At 32.8% G+C, this 27566-nt stretch overlaps 6 protein-coding genes across 6 annotated transcripts; 3 read left to right on the forward strand and 3 right to left on the reverse strand.

Moving 5' to 3' along the window:
• The first annotated feature begins 489 nt into the window (after window positions 1–489).
• Window positions 490–2330, forward strand: LOC25482731 (alkane hydroxylase MAH1). The gene is given in 1 exon segment (XM_039832570.1): window positions 490–2330. A coding segment is annotated over 1 exon segment (1563 nt). The 5' UTR covers window positions 490–626; the 3' UTR covers window positions 2190–2330.
• A 1147-nt stretch (window positions 2331–3477) lies between these two features.
• Window positions 3478–4376, reverse strand: LOC25482732 (kunitz-type trypsin inhibitor-like 2 protein). The gene has a single exon (XM_013611325.3). The coding sequence runs from the start codon at window positions 4315–4317 to the stop codon at window positions 3643–3645; it is 675 nt and encodes a 224-aa protein (XP_013466779.1). The 5' UTR covers window positions 4318–4376; the 3' UTR covers window positions 3478–3642.
• Window positions 4377–11012: 6636 nt separating this feature from the next.
• On the forward strand, window positions 11013–12879 carry LOC25482733 (alkane hydroxylase MAH1). Its single transcript, XM_013611326.2, has one exon. The coding sequence runs from the start codon at window positions 11289–11291 to the stop codon at window positions 12801–12803; it is 1515 nt and encodes a 504-aa protein (XP_013466780.1). The 5' UTR covers window positions 11013–11288; the 3' UTR covers window positions 12804–12879.
• Window positions 12880–17476: 4597 nt separating this feature from the next.
• On the reverse strand, window positions 17477–19015 carry LOC25482734 (alkane hydroxylase MAH1). The gene has a single exon (XM_013611327.1). It carries the CDS (start codon window positions 19013–19015, stop codon window positions 17477–17479), a length of 1539 nt encoding a protein of 512 aa, XP_013466781.1.
• A 719-nt stretch (window positions 19016–19734) lies between these two features.
• On the forward strand, window positions 19735–20349 carry LOC112418343 (uncharacterized). Its single transcript, XM_024774646.1, has one exon. It carries the CDS (start codon window positions 19735–19737, stop codon window positions 20347–20349), a length of 615 nt encoding a protein of 204 aa, XP_024630414.1.
• A 5400-nt stretch (window positions 20350–25749) lies between these two features.
• On the reverse strand, window positions 25750–27291 carry LOC25482735 (alkane hydroxylase MAH1). The gene has a single exon (XM_013611328.2). The coding sequence runs from the start codon at window positions 27289–27291 to the stop codon at window positions 25762–25764; it is 1530 nt and encodes a 509-aa protein (XP_013466782.2). The 3' UTR covers window positions 25750–25761.
• Window positions 27292–27566: the final 275 nt, after the last annotated feature.

Genomic DNA, 27566 nt, shown 5'->3' on the forward strand with positions numbered 1-27566 from the left:
AATATAAAGTACAAGTCAAGGGGATACTTCTCTCCCAACAGATGCAACTTTATTCTCATCGTAAGGATTCAAACCCTAGACATATGGTTAAAAGACTCCAGCTAATAGCCACTCAAACCAATTTTGTCTAGGAAATTTATTTGCAATGCGTATTAAGGACTAATTGAACAAAATTTGTGGGAGAGCTAAGTACAGTTTAAGAACAATTTCAGAGCATTACTATGGCATGTGACTGTGACAAGAAGATTAAGATGATAATGTTTACACCTTCTTGAGGCAATATATTTAAGCACTAGTTGTAACTACTGCATAGTACAAGTGGGTTTTTGAAAACAAACAAATTTGCATAATTTTTAGTTTTGTTTTCTATTAACACAATAGTCATAAACCATCTGTATTAAACTATAAATAATATTTGATTCTTACTTTCAACTACCTACTTAAATGTCATGCACCTAACTGAATCTAATTTTTTTTGTAAGATTGAATCTAAAAAACTGTCATACACCTAACAGTCTCCACACTGAGGAGGATAAAGCAAGTAAGTTAAGTTTGCGTTTGAAATGGTTAATTATCAAATTCATTAAAGCAATTCGAAAATGTGCATTATTCAGTAGCTTCTCTGCATGCATCATAGACACAAGCAATTCAAAACATATTTTAGTAAATCGAAAATGTGCACTATTCAGTGTGTTGGAGGATTGGCAGCCATCCTAATCTTCTTATACATCCACTATTGGAGACGCAATAGAGATGAATTTGTACCAATTAATTGGCCAATATTTGGTATGCTACTGGCGCTTATGTGTAACCTGTCCAATTTCCATGATCGTGCAACCTTAATTTTGAAACATCATGGAGGAACGTTTAGATTTGGAGGAGCCTGGTTCACAAACACAAGCTTTATTGGTACCAGTGATCCAATGAATGTTGAACACATTGCGAGCAAGAATTTTGGCAACTACGGAAGGGGGTCCAACTTCAAAGAAATTTTTGATTTTTTTGGAGATGGTATTTTAAATTCTAATTCCCACGTATGGAAACAACAGAGGACAATGTTTCATTCATTTCTTAAAAGGAAAACCTTCAAGAACTTCTTCCAACAAACTATGAAGAAAAAGCTGGAGAACTACCTACTACCATTTCTTAATGATGTATCTGAAATAGGTGCTCAGGTGGACCTGGAGGATGCCTTGAGTAGGTTCACTTTTGATAGCATCTGCACTATTGCATTTGGATTTGATCCTAATTGCCTTCTAAACAAGTTTAATGAGCTAACAGAAATTGATTATCAAAAATCTCTTGCTGTGATAGATGAGGTGATATTGTACCGGCACTTCATTCCAAGTTATCTTTGGAAGCTGCAAAAATGGCTCCATGTTCGTCAAGAAAAGAAGTTAAGGGAAGCCGAAGAAAATCTTGACCGTTTCTTGTATGAAGGTATAACATTTTCCAAACAAGAGCAAAGCAAGTGCAGCAGCAGTGAATAAATTGATGACTTTGTAAAAGCACTGATGAAGGAAGAATATGGAACAAGGGGAATGGATGAGAAGTATCTTAGAGACAATGCACTCTCTCTCTTTTTAGCAGGAAATGGCACAGTTACTTCAGGTCTCAGTTGGTTTTTCTGGCTTGTTTCAACTCATCCTATTGTGGAAGCCAAAATTATTCAAGAAATAAAAGATAACTGGCCCACACAAGAGGAGAATCAGACTCCTTGGAGAGATGTGGATCTTGATAATCTAGTGTACCTTCATGGAGCTATATGTGAAACCTTGAGGCTTTATCCTCCTGTACCTTTTGAGCATATATGTGCAATCAAATCCGATATACTACCTAGTGGAGAGCGTGTTAGTCCAAATACAAGGTTATTGTACTCTTTGTACGCTATGGGAAGGATGGAACAAATATGGGGAGAAGACTGCATGGAATTTAAGCCTGAGAGATGGGTATCAGAGACAGGACACATTATACATGTTCCATCTTACAAGTTCATAGCTTTCAATACAGGTCCGAGAAGTTGTTTGGGTAAAGATCTTAGTTTCATTCAAATGAAGATGGTCGCAGCTGCTTTGTTACAGAAGTTTCACATACAGGTGGTGGAAGGTCACCCTGTAACCCCAAAGCTTTCATTTGTTCTTCACATGAAACATGGCTTCAAGGTTAAAGTCACTAAAAGATGCATTTGACTGAAGTCTCTCCGAGCGATTGCTGACATATATTTTCTCCTATAACCTATTAGTCATTGTTGTTCTTTGTCAAACATTGTTATGTTATTCTCTATTTTAGATATTATTTGTCAATGTAATAATAAACTGCTTTAAGTTGAACTGCTTTTATATTTTGAAGTTATTGGAGAGGACCACCTCTCCAAGCAACAATAATATAATACATCATAATTTTAAAAACATGTTTCTTCAAATGATTAATTTATTCAGCTATGCTGTATGTTACGAAAGCCTTGCACGTGAATTTAACGATCTCTCTTCTAATTTATTCCCTCTAAAACATTTTAAATAATAGAACAACTATTAGTATATATCTATTACTCGATAAAAGATCTTGTTGTTATAGCTTCACGTATTGAAGATCCCGTACTCTGTCTCTCACACGAGCATAGGTGTGAAGGTGACGCGCCTATACTAATTGAAAGCGATTAAGTGCAATTTCAGAGCATTACTCTAGCATATGACTGTGACAGGAAGATTAAGAAGATAGTGTTCACACTTTTTTGAGTTAAAATATTTAAGCACAAGTTATAACTACTGCATAGTACAAGTGGGTTTTATGAAAACAAACAAATTTTCATTATTTTTTTAGTTTGTTCTATGGTAGCCACCCATGAACCATAATTACTAGACCACCATTTGTATCATAAAAGGAAATTTGATCTACCCTTCAACAATCTATATACTAAACTAAGCAGAATAATTTATTGGTACTTTCAACCACACTGGGAGGAGAAGGCAAGTCAATTAAGATTGCATTTAAAAGTTTTAATTCTCTTCATGCACTAAAAAATATTTAAGTGTAAAACATGTACATTTTTTTAATATACTATCCTCTACTTTCTTTGCATGGATCATAGACACAAACAATTTGAAACACACTTTAGTAAATAGAAAACGTGCATGACTCAGTGTATTGGAGGATTTTTAGGCATCCTCTTCTTGATATACATCCACTATTGGAGACGAAATAGGGATGAAATTATGCCGAAATGGCCAGTAATTGGTACTTCAAAGATATTTTTGAAGTACGTATAAGTTAGCAACTTCCACAAGCATTTGCTAGAATACCTCTTATTTTTTAGAATGAGTGTTTTAGCATGTCATAACTAAAAAGTGACTAAGTACACCCAATGACGCATGTTGCTAAAATATACCTGCATAAAATCTAGTATGTATCTTAACAAATCTCTATATGTATATATTGATCATATAGAATAATTAAAAAAAAAAAAAAAAAAAGATTACATGAACAACAACAACAATATATTTATTCAACTTAATACAACTTAACCTCTCAAAAAAAAAAAAAAACTTAATACAACTTAAAGCTTGCATTGGAAAAGTACAATATTCATCAAAACTAGAAAAGGACCAAATCTTGCATAATCAAGTTAGATAGCAAAGTCGATATTTAAGCAACGGACTTAATAATTCCATCTTTATCTTTATAAGAATAATTCTCAACAAACAAAAAACTAGAAGCTTGTTTGGCATTCAAAATCAATCGTCCTCCCATCTCACCAATCTTATAATACCCAATATCCGAACAATTAGTAGTAGATCCATTAACACAAAACACAAACTTATAAATATATCGAACTCCACCACCATTTCTCCGAATAAGAAACGTACCATTCAATATTTGCATACCAGGATAGTTTTCTGGACCACCAATACCAACACAAGATTTTTGAATAACATTATCAACAAATATCAACCATTTTGAAGATTCAACACAATCAGGCTTCCTAACGAACTCGATATCAACTGGTTTACCTGTAAAAATTTCACCATAATAAGGGTCTCCTGGTACGCTGAATTTCAATGGTATACCTCTTTCACTAGTAAAATCTTGTTCTAAGACAGTAACCGGACATGTTGAATCACCAGTTTTTCCTAGATATACTCTTCCAATATTGATGCCCATAAACGATGGTATCAAGGCGTAATGACCGTCAGGATGAACGGGCCACATATCTGAGTCCATTATGTATCTACCATCATCATATGAGAAAGCTAGTGGAAGATTGGTGGTGATGAAAGCAAAAAGGAGGAAGGAAATGATAAGTGAATAAATAAACTTCATTATTTGCTTAATGAGTATATTGTTTGTGTGTTTTGGAGGATTAATTACATCTCCCCGTGTATTTATTTATAGTAGTATAAAGAAGTGAAGACCAATTTCAAATTTCTCATCGATTTAATTTATTACTTGTTTTTGGAACTTAGCATTGCATGTGATACATTTTTGAAAAAGGCACACACGTGAATTTAGCATGTGCTTTTGTCTTATGTTTATATTTTTGTATAAGAATTTAGCATGTGCTTTTTGTCTTATGTTTATATTTTTGTATAATAATAATCTTAAGAGTTTTTCTAATTAGACATGTTTAATCCTGATTGCATCCCAAAATGACAAAATTACATTTTTATAAAATTAATTTTCAAAAAACATCTTTCTTTTTTCTTGGTTACTCTCTAAAATCCTTCTTAGTTTAAGCAGGTCATGTAAACTTAGTTTCAGCAGGTCATGTAAACTGAGTTTAAGTGTACATACTTAAACTCAGTTTAAGTAGGTCATGTAAATCGAGTTTAAGTGTACATTTAAAAGTTCAACCTTGTTCAATGATTCTACGTAATCTCAGTTTAAGTATGTACATGTAAACTTATTTTAAGTAGATCATGTAAACTAAGTTTAAGTGTGCATACTTAAACTGATCATGTGAACTTAGTTTAAGTAGTTCATGTAAACTGAGTTTAAGTAGGTCATGTAAAATAAGTTTAAGTAGGTCATGTAAACTGAGTTTAAGCGTACATCTAAAAGTTCAACCTTGTTCAATGCTTATATGTAATATTTGTTTAAGTAGGTACATGTAAACTTAGTTTAAGTAGGTAATGTAAACTGATTTTAAGTGCACATACTTAAACTCAGTTTAAGTAGGTTATGTAAACTAAATTTAAGTAGATTATGTAAACTAAGTTTACATGAACCTACTTAAACTGAATTTAAGTTAACCTCAACAATGTAAAACTGAAACTGTCGTACACTGCAGTTGAACAAAAAGAAGAAAATTGAAACCAGCGTTATTGAAAAAGAAGATAAAATTCACTTATTTATATGCAATCGAGTATGAATGAAAGATTTTTTGATTCACTCTTTAATCTTCCATAGAGATTAATTGAACATGAGGATTGTTTGATCGTTGGTGGGTGAAAGAGAGTGAAATTTTAGAGTGACAATAAATGAAATCAAGATTTTAAGAAAATTTATATAAAAGGACAATTTTGATATTATAAAAAACTTTTTAAAAAAACTAGGTGTATGCAGAAATATATAGGGTGTGAATAGAAAAACTCTAATCTTAATAATAAAGTTATTGGACTCATGCATGTTATTGGATTTTTTTATATACGTAGTCTAGTCCATTCGGTATTATTAAATATTGGCTAAAATATTCTCTTGGTCTCTGCAAATATAGCGAATTTGAGTTTTGGTCCTTTGTAAATTTTTTTTTTGAAATCAATCCCTGCAAAATTTTTTGTTTTTTAAAAAGGTCCTTAGGCCCACTTTCTTTTTATGTGTCTTATTTTTGCATAGGTGTCACTTGCTGACTGTTTAATTGTGCACATGTGGCAGCCACGTGTAACTGATTTCATTTTAATTATTTAAAAAACAAAAAACATATTTTCGAAATAAAAATAAAAAATTGAAAAAAAATGAAATTAATAAAAAAACTGGAAATTAAACTAAAATAATTACCACATGGCTGCCAAATGTGCAAACTTACACAGTCAGCGAATGCTACGTAGGCATAAATGTGCCAAATCATCAATAAAGTGGGGCCAAAGACTATTTTAAAAAACCAAAATTTTTGTAGGGATGGATTTCAATTTTTTTTTACCAGGGACCAAAACTCAAACTCGTCATATTTGCAGGAACCAAAAATATATTTTAGCCTTAAATATTTATATGAAATCCTATGTTACTTCTTTACCTTGGTTCTTCTCTTTCATTGACCTGATCTTCTTGTTGATTCTTCTATTTGATTGATCATGTTTTTATTGACTCTTGTGTTTGATTGCTTCTCTCTGTTAGTTCTTTTATTTGATTACTTCTCTCAGTTGGTTTGGTTTTCTCTACGATGGTTTCTCTACGTTGCTCCTCTCCATGCATATTGGTTATGCTATAAATTGGTTTGGTTATTTTTCAAGGTTAATTCTAACAACGTTAAACTTAATAGGCTTTCACTTGAGTGGTATTATTAGAATAATGTGTTTTTAGTTTATGTTAAGTATGCTTTTTTTTTTTTTTTTTTTTCTGTGTGTTTGACGAACTCTAGATGCTTTGTGTTGATGCATCGTAAATTTAAAGGGAGAGGTGTTATTATTAGATAATAATAAGTTTATTGAGGCTTTATGTTATTGGACTTTTTATGTTAGTAGTCTTTTAACAAGATGTGTCATTGACGAAACCCGCCTAGCCGCCATTGGTGTATTATTCTCTCCGAAACTCAACATTGTTAACAAAATAACTGCACTATAATTATGGTATTAGAGGTCTCAACCTAATAATTAATTATTTTAGGATTTTAATTGAGGCTCCACCCACTTAAAAGTATATTTGTCTAAGATAAGATGATATATCGAATAATTTGAGATTGATGAAAAATAATATATCTAATATATTTTTTAGAATATCTAATAATTTTTTTAGAATATCTAATAAAGATGTAATTGAGTCATGTAACGCTACTCGAGTGACAAAAGCAAAACAATACTCATTCATTTAAGTTGATAGAATATATTAGATACAATAACATAATCAATATCGCTAAAAAAGTAAAGGGTGAATCTGCGAAAAATCTCACAAAACCCAATTTATAGCATACAAAGGGTAAATGCTTACAAATAATATGATAAAATCTAAATCACTAGAATACTCATGTCTTCGGATCTGCAACGTTGCCTCCTAAATCATTGATTGAATTTGTGATCGATGGAACATATTTCAATAAACAAGATGCAGAATCAAACAACGCTGCACAAGACAACGAACAACATAAATACGCACTCAGACGATGAAATCACGAAAAAACACAAAAGAAAATACTTAGATATATGTGAATCACTTATTTAGATTGAAAGAAATGAGAAAAAAGATGCAGATGGAAGATTCTATGTCAAAAATTAATTGATATCATTAAATAAAATAGAGTTAATACAAGGAGGACAAATCTCAAAAACATGGGGACTAGGCTATGAACATGCCGCCCTAGAATGGTATGAGCAGCCATGTTCGCTTGATGCCTAACAAACTTCACCTCAAAGTTGAAAAATAAATCTAACATAGACTTAATGGTCTATTAAACTCTGAAGCACCACTACTCCGGGATGAAATTCGATCCACAAGAGTACGATAATCCGTCTCAAATACGACCTTGTCCCAACTTTTTGCAATAGTGACTTGAATTGCTTCCTGTAGTGTCATAGCTTCCCCTTCAAGGACTGATATATGAGTATTTATCTTTGTCGAATGACCAATAATAAACACGCCATATGCATTCCTAAAGCAACAACATGTCTTCAAAATTCCTACGAAGCTATGGAACGCAACGTCAACATTGCACTTCAGCTAGCCATTAGCAGTTTTTCCCATCGAATCTTCGCGGGGAAGGGGCGATCTACATTCCGACCCGAACTGCTCACATCTTGGGCAAGTTTCCATTGCTGCCAATTTCTCAAAGACATCCTCCCAATTCCCAAAGGCGTGTCACGAGTAGAGTTTCAAACATCATCATTCCTTGCTGCCCATAACTACCATAGTAGCACCGCAACACAACCACCCATATCATCACTCTCCTTGCAACAAATATCGAAAATAAGCTCAGGCAGGGACTGAAATTGGCTAGCCCTTGGTAGCAACACAGCAGAAAGACCATCAGAAAACCAACTTTCTCTAGGCATTTCACAACCAACGAAAGAATGCCAATCCGTTCCCTCCTCACAATGATGCCACAGACAACTATTAGTGCACGACACATGACACTGGATCAGTTTAGTACGAGTTGGGATACAACCCCTTCAGATCCGCCACAACAGGTTTCACACTTTGTGAGGATTACGAACTTTCTGACCCTCGAGATTTATCCAGATGCATTTGAAACAATGCTTGTTTAAGCTCATCCTTAATAATGGGCTTGTTGAGTGTCAAATTATCCTCCATAGTAATACAAGGCTGAATGATATTAAGCACCGGTGTGTACATGGTTACCAATATTAGGAGCAAACACAACATCAAGATAATCCTTGACAATTTTGCAAAGTTCCTTCTAGCTAGTAACAACTGTACCCTGCTGTAGCGTCGTCACCTTCTTAACCTTTCTTCTCGCGGTTGCCGACATGTGGAAGAACTTTGTGTTCATATCTCCTTCTTTCAACCAATGCATTTTAGCCCTTTTCTTCCAAAAAGCTTCCTCATGTACAAACAATCGGGCATGGCGCTCATTCTCTTTGAGGAACCTAGTTGTATTCATGCCATTAGGTGAGCTCCTAATTGATTCAAGAATGCGAGTGCATTGTTGTATCTCCTCCTGAAAGTGAATTATCTTCCTCCTGCCTAGGGGTGGGAATAGGCCAGGTCAGGCCAGACTTTGATAGGCCTGAGCCTAGCCTACGAAATAAATCACAAGCCTGAGCCTGGCCTATGGCCTATCATAGGCCGTTTTTCTAGGCCTGGCCTGGCCTATTTAAAAGCCTGGACTGGCCTGAAAGCCTACTTACAAGCCTACTTCACATTAAGGCCATCAAATAGTTCATTTAACCTACTAAATAGGTTAAACATGTCTTAAAGCCTACTTAAAAGCCTATTTTACTACAAGTAATTTTCAACTAGATTAAAGCCTACATAAAAGCCTATAACAACAAAGCCTATTAAGAGACTAATAGATAGAGAAAAAGATGTTTATATTTTTAATATATGCAATTATTTTAATATAAAAAAATATTTTTTAATAAATAAGTATTAATAGGCCGGCCTATTAGGCTTAACAGTCTTTTTTTGAAGCCTAAGCTTGGCCTATTTAACTAATCAGGCTTTGTAAAAAGCCTAAGTCTAGACCTATCTACTAAACAGTCCAGGCCAGGCCGTAGGCCCCTGTAGGCCGATCTGGCCTATTCCCAACCCTACTCCAGCCCCATCGTTGTAACGTAAAAGAGTAATGCAGATCCCGACCAGACACTTCCACAACACCACCCCCATTCCACCCTTCAACAACAACTATTTCTAATTGAGTTCTTTTTAGTAATAATAATTGTAAAGACAAATTAAAACCCAAAAAAATTTGTAAAGACAAATTGATTGAATTTTTTTAAAAAAACAAAACTATATAAGGAATATTATATAGTTTATTTTGCTTATATGAGTAGAATGTATTGCTTTAAATTATATATTGTTGTATTTTTAATATTTTTGGTCAAGTAGCCTGACGTTTTCTGGTCAAGCGGGCTAACGGTTAGAAATTTACTTTTTAAGGTGAATAAGTGGTGTGTTCGGGATCAAACTCCGTCCCCTACATACATTATGCATTGTCCCTATCAATTGAACTAAAAATTATATAATACATATATTAGAAAAATATATTCTATTTTATTTCATTATATTTGGCCACTTCTTAAAAAATTGTATAACTTTGCCACCGTGTACAATATCAGTGGCTCTTTGTTTAATAATTTTCAATGATCATTCATTCTAGTGTGACAATTTTTTGAAAATCTTCTCTCTCATATTTATATTAGATTCTTATTCTCTCTCTTTCTTTTTCTCTATTGTTTTTTATCAATAAAGAGAGAAAAAAGGAAAGTTGTCATCAAAATTTTCTAAAATAGTTGTTCAAATACGATTTTCTTTTTTCTCTTTAGTCAAATCAATAGTTATAAATGGTGTATTTTTAAACAGTGTTAAAATAACATTGTTTTTTAGAGCGGCATTGCTATTCATAGCGAAGTAAAGAAAAACCACGAAACTTTAGCAAAAAGAATGCCACCATTAGATCTAAATTGGTGGAAAAAATGAAAGAGTTTGTTGTAGTTACAATAAAAAACTAGCAACAAGGTCGTCATCTTTTTTCGCTAGAAAATTCTTCGCAAGAAGTAAAATTACCCTTTTTAGAGAAATGATATTTATACAATCATTTTGATACAATTTTTGAACAAGTCTCTCTTTCATACTCTCGTTGTGTTTTTATTTTCTCTCATTTTTCTTTCTATTGTTTTTTACCAATAAAAAGAACGAAAAAGAAAATTGTCTTAAAAATTATCATAAAATGGTTCTACAAATATCATTACTCATAATCAAAAGCTTGTGAGTAATAACTTTTTTTAATGAAAAATTATATATTATATATATAAAATGAAATATAAAAGCAAAAACTAAAACAACACCATAAAACCAAATAAACTTCTATCAGAAACACCTAACCACAACCGGAAAAATAAAAACAACTAACAAAACCCCTCAATCAACCAACCTCTCTAAACAAATCTGACACTATCGATGCCAACAATAACGAGTTCATGATCATGTATTTAATAGCTGGTGGTCTGATTGCATGCATGCCCATATATTTAATTACAATTGATCGCACAGAGCTTAAAATATCGAGCCGTACGTATTTCAACCACTCTTGTTATTTAAATGCTTAGAGTGTGATTGATGCATGTCCATATACTTAATTATAATTGATCGGACATGCATGGTCTGAATTATTGTGGGTCATGGCCGAAAGTTTGCTAGATGTTTTTTTGTGGAAATTGTGCTTGATGTTGATGCACGTCCATATTGAATTAGAATATGTTCTACTGCATTCATTATAAATACAATTTTTTTTGAGAGACATATGCTTGAATATTTTAGATTTTGTTATGTGAATGGTCATTAGCCCGTTGTTACTCCTGGAGTTCCTCTAGACTCCAAATCAATTACTTATACCAACCTCTTCTTCATGATAGCATTCAAAAGACAAAATTTGAATCATATGCACTTTGGTACTCGTAAGTACTATGACCTTGTTTCAGTATATTACATTATTTGTAGCAATTCTCTTCATCATATCATACAATATATGGAGGCGCAACAAAAATGTACTTGTTCCAAATTGGCCAATAATTGGCATGCTGCCATCCGTTTTGCATAATCAATCCAAAATTCATGATTTTGCAACCTTAGTTTTGAAACATCATGGTGGCACTTTTCATTTTAAAGGACCTTGGTTTACAAACATTGCCAACTTTATGATCACCAGTGATCCCATGAATGTGCACCACATCACTAGCAAGAATTTCAGCAACTATGGAAAAGGATCTGACTTCCATGAAATTTTTGAAATTCTTGGTGTTGGTATTTTCAATTTAGATTCTAATGAATGGAAACAAGAGAGAGCATTGTTTCATTCATTGCTCAAAAGGAAAAGCTTTGAGATACTCCTTCATCAATGCATTAGAAATAAGTTAGAGATTTTCCTATTACCATTTCTTGATCATGCATCCAAAGGAGTACAAATACTTGATTTACAAGATATTCTTGAGAGGTTCACCTTTGACATTATTTGCACTTCTGTATTTGGATTTGATCCTAATTGCCTTCCTAACAATTTCAGTGAGATATCAGATATTTCTTATGTAAAAGCTATATCTGTGACTGAGGATGTGATCTTGTCGAGGCACTATATTCCAAAATGTATTTGGAAGCTACAAAAATGGTTACAGATTGGTCAAGAGAAGAAGTACAAGGTAGCAAAAGAAAATCTTCATCAATTCATATACAAATGTTTGAACTACTACAGAAGTGGTGAAGAGAAAAGAAGCGATGATAGTCATCTTTGCTTGCTTAAAGATCTAATGGAGGAAGGATTGGAAAAGGGGGAAATGGTTGAGAGGTATATTAGAGATACTACAATCAATCTCTTGGTTGCAGGAAATGGAACAATTAGTACAGGTCTCACTTGGTTTTTTTGGCTGGTTTCAACGCATCCTAGGGTAGATGGTAAAATTATTCAAGAGATCAAAGATAATTGTTTAAAACACGATGAGAATTTTATCGCTAATTTAGGTGTGGAAGAGCTTGATAAGCTAGTTTACCTTCATGGAGCCATATGTGAAGCCTTAAGGCTATATCCTTCTGTAGCATTTCAGCACAAGTGTGCTATCAAATCGGATAAACTTCCTAGTGGAGACCATGTTAGTCCAAATACAAAGTTAATATATTCTTTGTATGCAATGGGAAGGATGGAGCAAATATGGGGAGAGGATTGCTTGGAGTTTAAGCCTGAGAGATGGATATCAGATAGAGGACAAATTATACAAGTGCCGTCTTATAAGTTCATAGCGTTTAATGCAGGTCCAAGAAGCTGTCTTGGGAAAGATATTAGTTTTCTTCAAATGAAAATGGTTGCAGCTGCAGTTTTATTTAAGTTTCACATTCAGGTGGTGGAAGGTCACTCAATAATTCCTAGGGTTTCTATTCTCCTTCGCATGGAACATGGCTTTAAGGTCAAAATTCGTAAAAGATGCATTTGATATAAGCATTACAAGTTTTATAAAGTTCAGAATGATTAGTGTGATGCATGTTGTGTGTTTTTAAAATCTGTTTATGTTGCCCTATTTGTCATTGTTAAATAATGTTATTTTAAAACTTCACTATTTTCTAGTCGTGTGTTGTAACACAGAATGCATATCCTCAATGTTTGGTTGATAAAATTTGCGTAGCTAATATCTGAAGGGAAATCGCAAAATACAATCAAGATAAACAAATCGGAAATTAAAATTCAAGCCTTCGATTGTTCGTTGTAAATATTCATGAATCAAGGATTATGCGAATTACCAGTTGTAGCTCAGACCCTTTACCGACGAGAACTGAGACGAATCTCCAACGTTGTTCAACCAACAAAATCTCTATGTAGTCCCATGAAGGCTGAAGTTCCTAACTAAATGATAATCTCCAAATATATTCAAGATTTCCACTGCATTTTCTTAATTAGAAAGTTAATCTCCAAAATAAACATTACCCAAATTCAAAGTTTACTTACCATTTCAAAATCAGTTTATGATCCTTAAGAAATGATCTGAAGCCTTGTGTAGGTTTGGACAAGGAAAACCACCTTTAGCAAAAAACTGCAGAATCAATTGTCACTATGTATCATATAACTTGAGTATAATATAACTTAAAAGTATATGATCGAATAATGTTAAAGTGGAACACATAAAGTTGGTACAATATTAATATGATAAAAAAAAACTATTAATTTGAAAGAATCCTATATTTAATAATTCATAAGGATTTTGGTTACCTGATTTACATTAAATTAGTCCCTTGTGTTAACAGAAATCCATATAACCTGTGAAAGAAATTAATAAATACATATGAATCTACACTATTTTTTGAAGGTGCAAAAAACATAAGAGAGGGGTTTCAATTGTGTTGGTCTCTTTTTATGATTGGATAAAAATAATGTTGAAAATAAAGAGATAAGGGATGAGAGATGACACAATATATATATTTATTTTGGTTCACCCATAAACTGAGATTACGTTCAGTCCCCTTGCACTTTTCAAAGGATTCTTCCACATTAATAAAATCCTGATTACAGCAACAACACCAAGACAGCTAGCCCTAGATTTCCTTTACCTCAACCTAGAGGACTTTCTAAAGGGGGAGCTTTCGCGCAACCGGTAAAATTGTTATCATGTGATTGAAAGGTCATGAATTCAAGTCGTAGAAACAACCAATGTAAATAAAAGAAGGTACGGACGTGTACAATACACCAAATGGTTGATGGAACTTTTTCCAAACTCTGCGCATGCGGGAGCTTTAGTGCACTAGACTGTTTTTTTTTTAACCTATCCTAATTTTAATCGAGAGATTTACAAAAAAATATTACAACATATGTGTTTATACAAACTATAATAGTAAATAAATTTACACAAAAATTAAACACAATACATTATAAGTGTATCTCTGTTGGTTTTCTTTGACTTTTTCTAATACAAGATGTACAATATAAACAAGATAAAAACAGAGTGCAGTATATTGTATGTGTTTACAGGTTCATAACCTACTTCAATCAGAACTTGTCCTATATATAGATAAAGCTTCATGAACGTTAGTGAAGAATCTATTGTCTTTGAATAACTAATTAAATGCACAGATTATCTTGATTACGTGCACTCTGCAAACCATATATCCATTCATTTTTATTAATGATGCTCTTAATGAATTTTCTTAGCAAAGAATCCTTGCATGCATCAGTGACATGTACTTAATTCAGACACTTGGTACAAGGAATCTCAATCCAGAGGTTTGAATCACATAGTGTTAACTTCCACAAGTTCGACCTTGATCTTGATACAGAGCTATGTCCTTATATATGACATAAAGCTTCACTTCAAGGTTTAGAGCGTTGACCAAAGTTCATAGAGTTGACTTGGTCGAAAGACAGAATTTCGTTTACTTAGAATTTTCTACAACTTAAAACCACATTTTTGAGTATCCTTATTGTTCTCATATGCAATTATTTTTCACTTAGATGATATAAAAATCTGTAGGGGTGAATATAAAAAAGTAACACATAAAAAAATAAATAAAAAATAAAATAAAGGGTTAAATATGTTTTTGATCGCCATAAAATTAGGACTTTCAAAGTTTAGTCCTCACTTAATTTTAATAGTTTTTTTAGTCTCTATTAAAAACTTCTGCACTCAGTTTTAGTCCCTAGTAAATTCAAACTTGTTTAATTATGCTTATACTCTCAAGTTTTTGAACAACTTTTTTCAGATGTGTTAAGAACATTACTAAAAGTTCAGGCAAATGGATATATAAGGTTAAGCATAATGTTGATGGCTCCATAGAGAGGTATAAAACAAGGTTGGTTGCCAAAGAATACACATTTTGACACTTACGCTTCTGTTGCTAAGTTAACCACTTGTTATTGCTCTAGCTTCAATCAACAACTAGTTTTTACATTAGCTAGATGTAAACAATGCATTTTTGCATGGAGAACTTGATTATCGTACCTTAGCACTACCAGACCTGATATAACTTTCATCACCCAACAACTGAGCCAATATCTTTATGATCCCACCATTACTCATCACAATGTAGCCTTAAGAATTCTCAGATACTTAAAAGGTTCTCCTAGCAAGGGTTTATTCTTTCCCATAAATTATTCCATCACTCTCCAAGGTTTCTTACATGCAGATTGGGCTGAATGTCTTGGTACAAGGATATCTATATCTGGTCAATGTTTCTTGTTAGGACATTCCCACATTTCTTGGAGAACCAAGAAACAAATCATTGTTTCTAGATCCTCATCTATAGCAGAATATAGGGCTTTAACATCATCTACTTGTGAACTCCAATGTCTCCTTTATCTTCTTCAAGATCTTTCGTTACTTATTTCAAGCTTCATGTCTTATACTGTGATAATCAAAGTGCACTTAATATAGCTGTAAACCCTGTATTTCATGAGAGGACCAAACACTTCGAGATTGACTGTCATATAATCATAGAAAAATTGCAAGCTGGCATCTTGAAGTTTCTCACAGTTTCTTCTCAAGACAAATTGCAGTTTTCACCAAATCACTCCTACGTCTTAAATTATTTTAATTTTTCAACCGAAACATAAAAAGTTACAATTTTACTCCGAGTAAATATATATTCAGGGGTCAAATACTCTTCCCTAACCTAGGATGGAGTATATTTTTACGTGAATGTGTTTAATGATGTGTCTGAATAGGACCATACGAATACTGACTTTTCCATTCATGAAAATGTATACAGTGGACTTCTAAAATTTATTTTGTTGGTTAGAGTAAATTTCAGAGTAGAACCATAAATGTTCATAAATACTTATGCTAGTTATAGTGAATGATGAAAACTATTCGATAGTGCACGTAGACACATTCACGTAAAATCAAACACTTATAACAATCTCAGTCGTTCATTGACATCATGCATTATAACAATCTCAGTCATTCATTGACATCATGCGGTTGAAGTTTTAACTGCGTCAACCACTTATAATAAATTTCCTAGAATCACCAAAAATCATTGTGTTTTTGAAAAAACTAATCTTTATTTTATTTTGCTAACGAGTGTACTTCTCTTTAAGGATATTTAATTAAAAAAGTATTCACTAAAAAAAGTTTAATAATTAAATTTCAGGTGCATTTAATGCATAAATTTTCATAAAAATTTATCTAAAGTTCTTAAAGAGTGCAATTCGAACATTCATTAGTAGTTACCTTCTTTAAAAGATCTACGATATTACAGTGTTATCGTGATTTTGACAAATCTATTGATTGTAGGGAAATAATAGATACAATGACAAAATGTATCAAGAAAATTTCTACGATACTACATCCCTTGATTTCCGGCAAATAACAAATTTAATTGACTGAGATATTTTCTTGATAAAAACTCTCTAGATAAATAACAATGCTCTTTCCTTAAAAGAAAAATGCTCTTGATTACTAAATATGTTTTGCGAGTTTACACTCATGAAAATAGAAAAAAAAAAACTAAGGATGAGCAAACATTGTAAATAGGTTAGATTAAAAACAAGCAGTTGTCAAATCTTACATTCAAAAGTTTTGTCAAAAATAAAATAAAATCTTTCATTCAAGTTTTAATAAAGGGAAATACTAATAATTAATGTCCTTGGAGCACTTGTTTAGAAGCTGAAAGAAGAAATTTATATTTGCGAATTGTGTATTTAACACATTGATTAGCACTTGTCTAAGAAAACTTGTTAGCGTAACACTTTAATACACAATTTATGTTTGTTAGCATAAACCTCATTGCCTCTTTTGAACACAAAAAAATGTATCAAAGGCTTAATAGTTAACATGTGTGAAACAAAGGCTTAATAACTATAGAAATATAGAGAATTTGTAATAAATTGACAAAGATAAAGAATTCCTAGGAATTTCTTAATAAAGACTAGAATAAATTATCTAATATAAGATGGAATACATAACCCTTTTTATATATCCAAAGTGTAGGTAGATAGAGAATTAACCGAAAATAAACCAAATTGAATACCGGTATTAGAAAAGAACCAAGGATAACACTAACTTATCATAAACACTAAAGATAAAATGAATATCATTAAACACAAATGGAAAATAAAATGATTGAACATATATCAATGAGCATTCTTAACTTCAAAAAACTGATAATGTTTATATCAAATTCATCTTTTACTAACTTTGACTTTGAATCCATGTTCCATGCGGAGAACAATAGAAACTCTTGGAGTTACAGAATGACCTTCCACAACTTGTATGTGAAACTTCCATAACATAGCAGCTGCAACCATTTTCATTTGAACAATGCTAATATCTTTCCCAAGACAACTTCGAGGACCTGCATTAAATGCTATGAACTTGCAAGATGGTACATGCAAAATATGTCCTTTATCTGATATCCATCTCTCGGGCTTAAATTCGAAGCGATCCTTACCCCATATTTGTTTCATCCTTCCCATTGCATACAAAGAGTATATTAACTTAGTATTTGGTTTAACATAATCTCCACTAGGTAGTATATCAGCTTTGATTGCACACTTGTGCTGAAATGGTACAGGAGGATAAAGCCTCAATGCTTCACATATAGCTCCATGAAGGTACACTAGTTTATTAAGCTTTTCAACTCTTAAATTAGTGACCAAATTATCCTCATGTGATAGACAATTATCTTTTATCTCTTGAATTATTTTAGCTTCCACTATGAAATGAGTTGAAACAAGCCAAGAGAACCAACTTAGACCTGAACTAACTGTTCCACTTCCTGCAGCTAAGAGATTGAATGCAGTGTCTCTAATATACTTATCAATTTCAACCATTTCCTCATTTCCCAAGCCTTCCTTCATCAGTGCCTTTAGCAAGTAAAAATGGCTTTCATCAAAATCTTCACCGTTTCGCAATCTTCTTCTCTCTTCATCACCTTTGGAATAATAAGTTATACATTTGGACAAGAATTGGTGAAGATTTTCTTGAGCTACCTTGTACTTCTTCTCTTGACCAATTTGTAGCCATTTTTGTAACTTCCAAAAGTATTTTGGAATATAGTGCCTAGACAATATTGTATCCTCAATAATCGAAATAGCTTTTACATGAGCAATCTCTGGTAATTCATTGAACTTGTAAGGAAGGAACCTAGGATCAAATCCAAACAACAAAATGCATGTAATATCAAAGGTAAACCTCTCAAGAATATCTTGTAAATCAAGTACCTGTACACTTTTGGATGCATGATCAAGAAATCGTAATAGGAAATTCTCTAGCTTCTTTTGAATGTTTTGTTGAAAGGATATCTCAAAACTTTTCCCTTTGAGCAATGAATGAAGTAGTGTCCTCTCTTGTTTCCATTCTTCGAAATCCAAATTTAAAATACCAACACCTAAAACATCAAAAATTTCATGGAAATCAGTTCCTTTCCCATAGTTGCTAAAATTCTTGCTAGTGATGTGATGCACATTCAAATGATCACTGGTGAGGATAAAATTGGCAATGTTTGTGAACCAAGGTCCTTTAAAATGAAAAGTGCCTCTACAAAGTTTCAATCCTAAAGTTACAAAATCATGAAGATTGGATTGATTATGCAAAACGAATGGTAGCATGCCAATTATTGGCCAATTTGTTACAAGTACATTTTGGTTGCGTCTCCATATATAGTAAAATATGACTAGTAGAATTGCTACAAATAATGTAATATACTGAAACAAAGTCATTGCTCTTAGACTAGGAATTTGTGATTCAAATTTTTCCTTGTGAGTGATATCTTCAAGAAGAGTATATGGGTATAAATACTAACATTCAAGCATGTGTTTCAATTTGTGTGTATGATAGGATATTCAGAATAAGGAGCATTAATGTGGTGACTCGGCTAGTTCTAGAAGTTATTATGACTCACCTTAATCTAGACGATCTAGAAGGTATATTGTTAGGGGATAATATCGAGTATGTTAGGGAGTCTATATAAGTATTGTATGCCTTATTATGAGAATGAATGAAAAAATACAATGAATTTATTTTCTTTTATCTTTAACCTCTCTCGAAATTCTGGAGTGTGATACCTATTCGAATTGGGTCGTATAAGTGTATTATATGATGTATTATATGATGAATAGTATAAGATAGACTTAATGCATTTTGAGTCTCCTTGTTATCACAAATCCACAGTTTTAATCATCTTATTTTTAATTAAGAAATTTTGGTCTTTTGATTTTAAATTTTTTAGACAATTTGACCGGTTACTAATTTTGAACAACATTTTGATGATTTGTCGGTTTTTTTATAACTGCTCACATGAATAAGATGTTTATGTGACGATCACACATAATTTATAATTTTAAAATAACTCAACGATATGATTTGCTCATCTGAGAATCTAGAAATAGTTCAACGCTTCATGATGCTGTTGTGAGGACTTTGGAACAATAGAAACGATATGATTTGGAACCAAAAACATTTAGTTGCACATGATATATGCTTGAATGTTAACTGGTTTTGGCAGAAGTGGTATGCGGTCCAGGATTTGCGTAACAATGGCAGACAACAAGCTGATATTGACTTTAATATGAGGTGGCAAATTCCAGAATATGGCAGACTTATGTGTAATGTCGATGCTAGTTTCCACCGAGCTTCGGACAAAACCGGGATAGGTTGTTGTGTTCGTAACAATGCAGGTATATTTGTTTCAGCATTAACCTCTTGGACGCGACCGGAACTGTCTCCACATGAGGGTGAGACACTGGGGTTGTGGCAAGCTATGTCTTGGGCTTTTAGTAGCGGCTTCCAAAATGTGATATTTGAAACAGACTCCAAGATGCTTGTGGATGCTGTTCATTCAGATAGTGCAGGTATTCCTAAATTTTATGTCATTGTTTCTAAGATTAGAGGTTTGTTAGCATTACATTACAACTTTGAGGTAAAGTTTGTTCGACGTCAAGCAAATATGGTTGCTCATACCTTAGCAAAGGCAACCATTTCAAATGTTAATCGTCATGTTTATGATTATGCTCCTCTTTGTATTCAATATTATTTAAGAAATGATATGAGCTGAGTTTTGTTTGTTTAAAAAAAAAAAAAAAAAACTCAACATATTTATGTATAGAAATTAAACTATTTTTAAAGGATTTAATTTGTATTCACCACAAGAATCATCATAACTCAGCCTCTAGGAAGTGCCACGGTCACGACCATCTCCGTCGTGGACCTTTCCTCTCCTCATGCATCGTCTTGTCTTGTTAGGGAATGATTTTTTGGCTTAAAGACAGTTTTGGTCATTCTATTTTGATGAAATCCTAATTTTAGTCTACCTATTATTTTAGCAAAACCGAAGTTTGGATCTCCTGTTTCATAAATTTTTACTATCGATTTGATGATTTGCAAAAAAAAAAAAGGTGACATTGCATTAAAAAAATAGGTAAGTGAAAGTCATGTCATATTTATATGCATTTTAAATGAAAAAAAAAGGTACTAAATATTGAAATGAATAAAAGGTTTTTTTTTCTTCACCGTTTATTGCTGGACCGGTTGCGTCCAATCCATTATGGTTAAACTCACCAACATAAGAAAACAATTCAGATTGAAATGTCATTTTCTAACTTTAAAAACATATAAATATCATATGACTTTCACTTGTCCTTTTGTTCTAATGTCATGTCATTTAATTTATTGTCACATCAGATTGAAATGTTAAAATTATGTGTTGGTAGAAATTTATGGATCAAGGGTCTAAATTTACAATTTTGCTAAAATAAATGGATCAAAATTACACAATTAAAATTAATGAGAAAAAAATGGAGGTTTTGTTAAATAGTGGGACCAAAATTACAATTAAATCTTTTTAACTGTCTTTCTACATATTTCTAACCAATTTTGTATATTTACGAAGCATCATATGATATTGCAAAATGTATTTTAAGTCATATAAAAATTAAAAATTATATACATTGGTGACCGGGATACCACCAAAGTTTTTACTAAGGCGAGATTCCACGTAACATCCTATCCATGTCCACATCACTATAAAAATGACACATCATTAAAATATGGTCATGATGATTGAACTTTTTTTTAAGATAAATTATTGAAATTCTTAAACTCAATCATAAAAATTGCTTAATTAAGTCCGTCATTAAGACCACCGGTGAGATACACGCGAAATATGTGTAAGATCATCATTAAGACCATCATATTTGCCGACGATCGATGAACTGATCGGATTAACCAACCAAAGTTAGCCACAACCATTATATATTGAACAAAAGCAAAAGCCTCCGTAACGGTCGGATGATAATAAAAAGTCATAGCAAAACTCGTCGCTACTTGGACTAAAAAACAAGCAAGTGTAATTCCTCCTAAACAATAAAATATATTGACATGAGGAGGAACATATTTACTAGTTATATCATCGGCAATCACTTGAATCTCAAGACGTTCTTCGAACCAATCATATACTTTATTGAGATAGGTAAACCAAAGGACCCCCCCGAGAACCGTATATGAGAATTTCATCTCGTATGACTCAAACAAAAATACTAGTAATTTGGAAAACGGATATGTGGAATAGAAAGTTTTAAACTTCTTAACTTAATCCTATGATTCCAATCTTTTTTGTAAATAAAAAATGGAAATCCAAAAGGTATTATTTGTGTTTATAATGCCCAAAATTTCAAGTCGGCTCGCTCGTCTTTTCTCTTGATCCTTACCGGCCTCTTGAATATTCTATTATTCACCTTATTAAGACAATCATGCTTGCCGACCATCAATGAACTGGTGATACGATTCAAGATTATTTGAATCGATTCAAAAGCCTGGAATGAAGGTTTTATATGCAAAAATGGTATGCAAGACAATAAGAACACATACGACACAATGGGGCATGGATTGATGGGTGCTTTAACATGATTCTATGCTATACTGCCAAGAACAAAACAATCACAAAATAAAACTAGTAATAAAAATCATCTAAAAACTATTAAGCAACATTATCAAAACTTAAACCTAAAGCAGTGCAAGCTTCAGCTAAAGGACAAAAAAAACGGCTAGGTTCCAGCAACTTGTTTTCTTATTTTCTCATTAATAAAAATCTTTATAAAGCACACCATCATTCAAGAGAAACATGAATCTCTCCACAAAATCTCTCATATTTCTACATGAGGATCAAATCCCAAAAAGATTAAAAGCAGAAAATCAAGATTGTTTGAAAAAGATCACATTCATCTTCTGAACTTTAATTTATATTCATTCTTCAACATTATATAACAATAAGAAATACAATTAAGCTTCCACTATTTCTTTGGAATATCCTTTATAGTACATTTGAAAATTTCATATTCACATGTGTGTGATCAGATTGAACTTAGAGAAACAAAAGTTTGGATTCACCTAGTGTAATCGGTTTGAACTTCAAGAGAGAAAGAGAAATAAAAGTCATTATGATATCTAATTGATTGTTAGTAAAAATTAAGATCACAAGAACAATTTTGTAATCAGTTGTAAATCTTCACTAAGAACACACATTTCAAATTCTCACCAGTCATACTATATAGAAAAGAGATGGTGATTATGATGAGTATCTTTCGCAGCAAACACCAATAGTTAGCCTTATTTTGTTATGATAAGAATAACTTTTTTGAGGCAAAAAATATTTAATTTTTGTTTTATTGAAATGTTATATAAGAACACATATTTCAAATGCAGGGGAGTTCTTCTAGCTCGGGCTCAAGGGTGTTCTTCTTTCTTCCATCTTCGAAATTCTCTTTGAGCTCCTCTAATTCTGGTGGTGATTGTACTAACTCTTCTTTGTTTCTTGATCTAGATCATCATCTATTAGTGAGTTAGCATTGATAATCACCCATTAATTTCCAAATGGTCAGAATTTCAACTCCTTGTAGCCAGCACCTCCATCAACTCTTCCATTGTTCCCGTCAGGGTCGTTTCTAAGAATTTGGTGGCATAAAATAAACCTATTATTTGGGTCTTAAATCTTGAGTTTGTAAAAAAATAAAAAAATTTCAAAGTGTGAAAATAATTTGTTTGAAGAGGATAATTTTTTACTTTGTTAAGAAATTATCTAACAAAAACATCAAAATTCATCCAAAAAAACACGGAGTTTTTCTATTTAATATTCAAATGTTCATACAAAACATTTCGAATGGGCATTTATAAGTGCAAAGTCACTAATAAATGTGTCAACATCAATATGTTCTATCATATATTTCTCAATACATAAAATGACTAGATCATTCCACTTTTCTTGTGATATTGACGATCTCGAGTAGCCTTTCAATAATTTTAACTTCGAAAAATTTATTTTTATTTTCACGGAAGGTTTGTGATGATGGAAGGCTAGAGATTTGAACTCCCTTTTCAACATCACAAACAATAAATTATAAACAGGTCAGCAAAGAACTAAGCTCATTACTAACAACCACATCTTCCATTAAAATTTGAGTAATTTTATTAGGACCTAACGAACACCTAATTTTCTTTTTGTTGGGGCTCAAGTTTCATAATTATTCTTTGGGGCCTAGGACAATAGCCCTGCCTCAGAGCCCTGGTTCCCATTACTTCAACTTCCTAAGTTTTGGTCGAAAATACCATGGTTTTGAGCACATTAGACTTATTTTCATCCTGAGCCTGTAGCATGAGTTCTCCCGCTTCCATCGCTCATCTCTCTTTCGGTTTCTAGAAACGGTCTTCCAAGTAGAAGTGGGCAGTCATCATCTACTTCCATATCCATGATTACAAAATCAACAGGGAAGACGAATTTGTCACCATATACCAAGACATCTTCAATTACTCCATATGGGTACTTGACAGATCGGTCTGCCAGATAAAGAATTATTTTTTCAAGTTTAACGATTATTCCTTCAAGATTTTTCATCATAATGTGTGTCATCAAAACAATACTCTCTCCTAGATCGCACAAGCCGTTCCCGTATAGATAGATTTCCAATTGAGCATGGAATGGTGAAACTTCTTAGGTCGGTTTTCTTTTGTGGAACCCTCATTTGTAAGATAGTGCTACAATCTTTGGCCATGTGTATGCGCGGTTGGATGGAATCTTGAAGAAAGTTTTAGTGATGTGTAGAGTTTCCTGAGTAGTCTTCATTAGGAATAGGAATGCATTTTCTATTGCTATGGCAAATAACATGGATTATTTGAATTCCTATTTATTTTCCTTTAAGAGAAAAACAAATACCAAAGCAGTAGTATACATGGTATTAATTTAAGAAATTTTTATTTAATTTTTTGAATTTTCATAATAGAATAAAAGAATCTAATCTAACGATTACAAACCAAATTCTAACCGATAAATTAAAAACAAATCTAACCTAAAAGAAATTAAGTTCTAAAAAAAAAAACTAACCTCTAAATTAAAGACTTATAAAATAACATTCGAAATAAGTAAAGCTAGTTGTCTATTTGAAAATATCAACAATTTCCGGTAATAGCGCCAAAATTTGGATGACTAAATTTTGCACGTTCATCAAGTAATAAAGTTTGATTTCGACAAGACAATTTGGTAAAGTCTTTTTTTTTTTTTTTAACAAACAAATCGCTTAAAACATGATGACTAAAGTAGTAAGTAAATCTTGTCCACAATGATTTTTGTTTCAACGAGGCAATTTGTTAAATCTATTAAATTAAAGCAATAAATTGGTGGGAGTTTGCAAGTTTGATTTGATTGCAGAAATATAATGCGGTTGATTCAGATGATTTCTTACGATTAGGATTCTTCGAATCCCATCTACCTCTCTTTGTTGGAATTAATGCAATTATGATTATCAATTATGAATTAAAGTCGTACATGCAATACGGTAAAGGTTCGTCGACAACCCTCTAGGTTCTATACACATTGACATTGTTATTAAAGTGGGGACCTAAACTTTCACATGTAATTTAAATGAGACAAATGTTGAAATTTCCAAATTGTAATTTAAAGGAACCGCACTGCGAACGAATCTTGGAACCTAAAAACATACCCTAAAGTTCTCTGATTAAATTAAAGATATCAGAATAAAATTCATATCCAAACATTTAATCAATTGCATTGTAATGAACCCCACCTTTATAACAGAAGTACTTGATTTTGACTGTAATACATTTAATCAATTGCAGAAACATGTCTTTAAAAGATAAGATGTATTATTGTTGCTTGGAGAGGTCATCTCCAATAACTTCAAAATATAATTATAAAATAGGTTATAGCAGTTTATTACATTGAAACATAATTTCTAAAATAAATAATAACATAACCAGACCATACAATGTATGTCCTCCTGAGCTTAGCTCACTTGGTATTGACAATGCATAATAATATATGCAAGGTTCGAGATTCAAACCCCGGCCACCACGAAAAAATAAAAAGACCATACAATGTATAGGCAAGACACAAAGAGATACAATTATAAATAGGTTATAGCAGACAACATAAATCGTGGTTCATTCGGAGAGACTTCAGTCAAATGCTTCTTTTAGAGACTTCAACCTTCAAGCCATGTTTCATGCGAAGAAACACAGAAAGCCTTGGGGTTACAGGGTGACCTTCCACCACCTGTATGTGAAACTTCCGTAACAAAGCAGCTGCGACCATCTTCATTTGAATGAAACTAATATCTTTACCTATACAAATTCTGGGTCCTGTGTTGAAAGCTATGAACTTGTAAGATGGTACATGTATAATATCTCCCCTCTCAGATATCCATCTCTCAGGCTTAAATTCCATGCAGTCTTCTCCCCATATTTGTTCCATCCTTCCCATAGAATACAAAGAGTAAATTAAAGTTGTATTTGGAGTAACATGGTATCCACTAGGTAGTATATCAGATTTGATTGCACAGATATGCTCAAAAGGTACAGGAGGATAAAGCCTTAAGGTTTCACATATAGCTCCATGGAGGTATACTAGCTTATCAAGATCCACATCCCTCAAAGTAATCCGATAATCCTCTCGTGTTAACCAATTATCTCTGATCTCTTGAATGATTTTTTCTTCCACAATAGGATAAGTTGAAAGAAGCCAGAAAAACCAACTGAGAGCTGAACTAATTGTACCATTTCCGGCAAATATCATAGTAAGTGCAGTGTCTCTAAGATACTTCTCACTGATTTCTCCCTTTCCATGTCCTTCGTTCTTTAGGGCTTTTACCATGCCTAAAAAACATTGGTGCGTTTCTTCATTGCTGCACTTCCTTTGCTCTTCACCATGGGAAAATGTTATACTTTCATACAAGAATCGGTCAAGATATTCTTGGGCAACCTTGAACTTCTTCTCTTGACCAACATTGAGCCATTTTTGCAACTTCCATAAACTACTTGGAATGATGTGCCTGTAGAACATCACTTCCTCCATCACAGGAAGAGAGTTTTTATAAGGAATTTCTATAAGGTGATTAAACTTGTTTGGAAGGCAATTTGGATCAAATCCGAATAAAATCATGCAGCTGCTATCAAAGGTGAACCTATTAAAGGCATCTTGCAAATCCACCTGAGCTCCTGCTTCAGATACATCATTAAGAAATGGTATCAGGTAGTTCTCCACCTTCTTCTGAATGGATTGTTCGACCATGTTCTTGAAGCTTTTCCTTCCAAGAATTAAATGAAACATTGTCTTCTCCTGTTTCCATACATCGTCGGAATCAGAATTGAAAATACTACCTCCAAGAACTTCAAAAATATCATGGAATTTTGACCCTTTCGCGTAGTTGCCAACATTCTTCTTTGTGATGTAGTCCACGTTCATTGGATCAGCTAGACCGATAAAGCTTATGTCAGTGAACCAGGGCCCTTTAATTAGAAAAGTTCCTCCATGGCGCTTCAAAACAATGGTTGCATAATCATGGAAATCGGAGAGATGATGCAAAAATGCCGGTAGCATACCAATTATTGGCCAATTAATTGGTACAAATTCATCTCTATTGCGTCTCCAATAGTAGATGTATAGGAAGATTAGGATGGTTAGAAACCCTCCAATACACTGAATTATTGACATTGTAGTTTTATTACAGTGTATGTTTGCAAATTGCATGTGTCTTTCATGCATGCTTATAAAATGTGTACAAGCATTACCCTTATATAGCCTTTGGTGCATTAACAAAACTAACCACTTCCGATTGTACTTAGAACAATTTTTTATCTAACAGGAACAGGATTCCCTAATTATAGCGGTCTAATCACAATTGAAAGGTTAGGATTGTTTTAACTAAAAACACAATTTTCAATCTCAACCATTTGTTCTGAGATGAACAGTTGAGATTGAAAACTGCG

The sequence above is a fragment of the Medicago truncatula genome, chromosome 1 (genome assembly GCF_003473485.1).
Source record: "Medicago truncatula cultivar Jemalong A17 chromosome 1, MtrunA17r5.0-ANR, whole genome shotgun sequence".
Taxonomy (NCBI): domain Eukaryota; kingdom Viridiplantae; phylum Streptophyta; class Magnoliopsida; order Fabales; family Fabaceae; genus Medicago; species Medicago truncatula.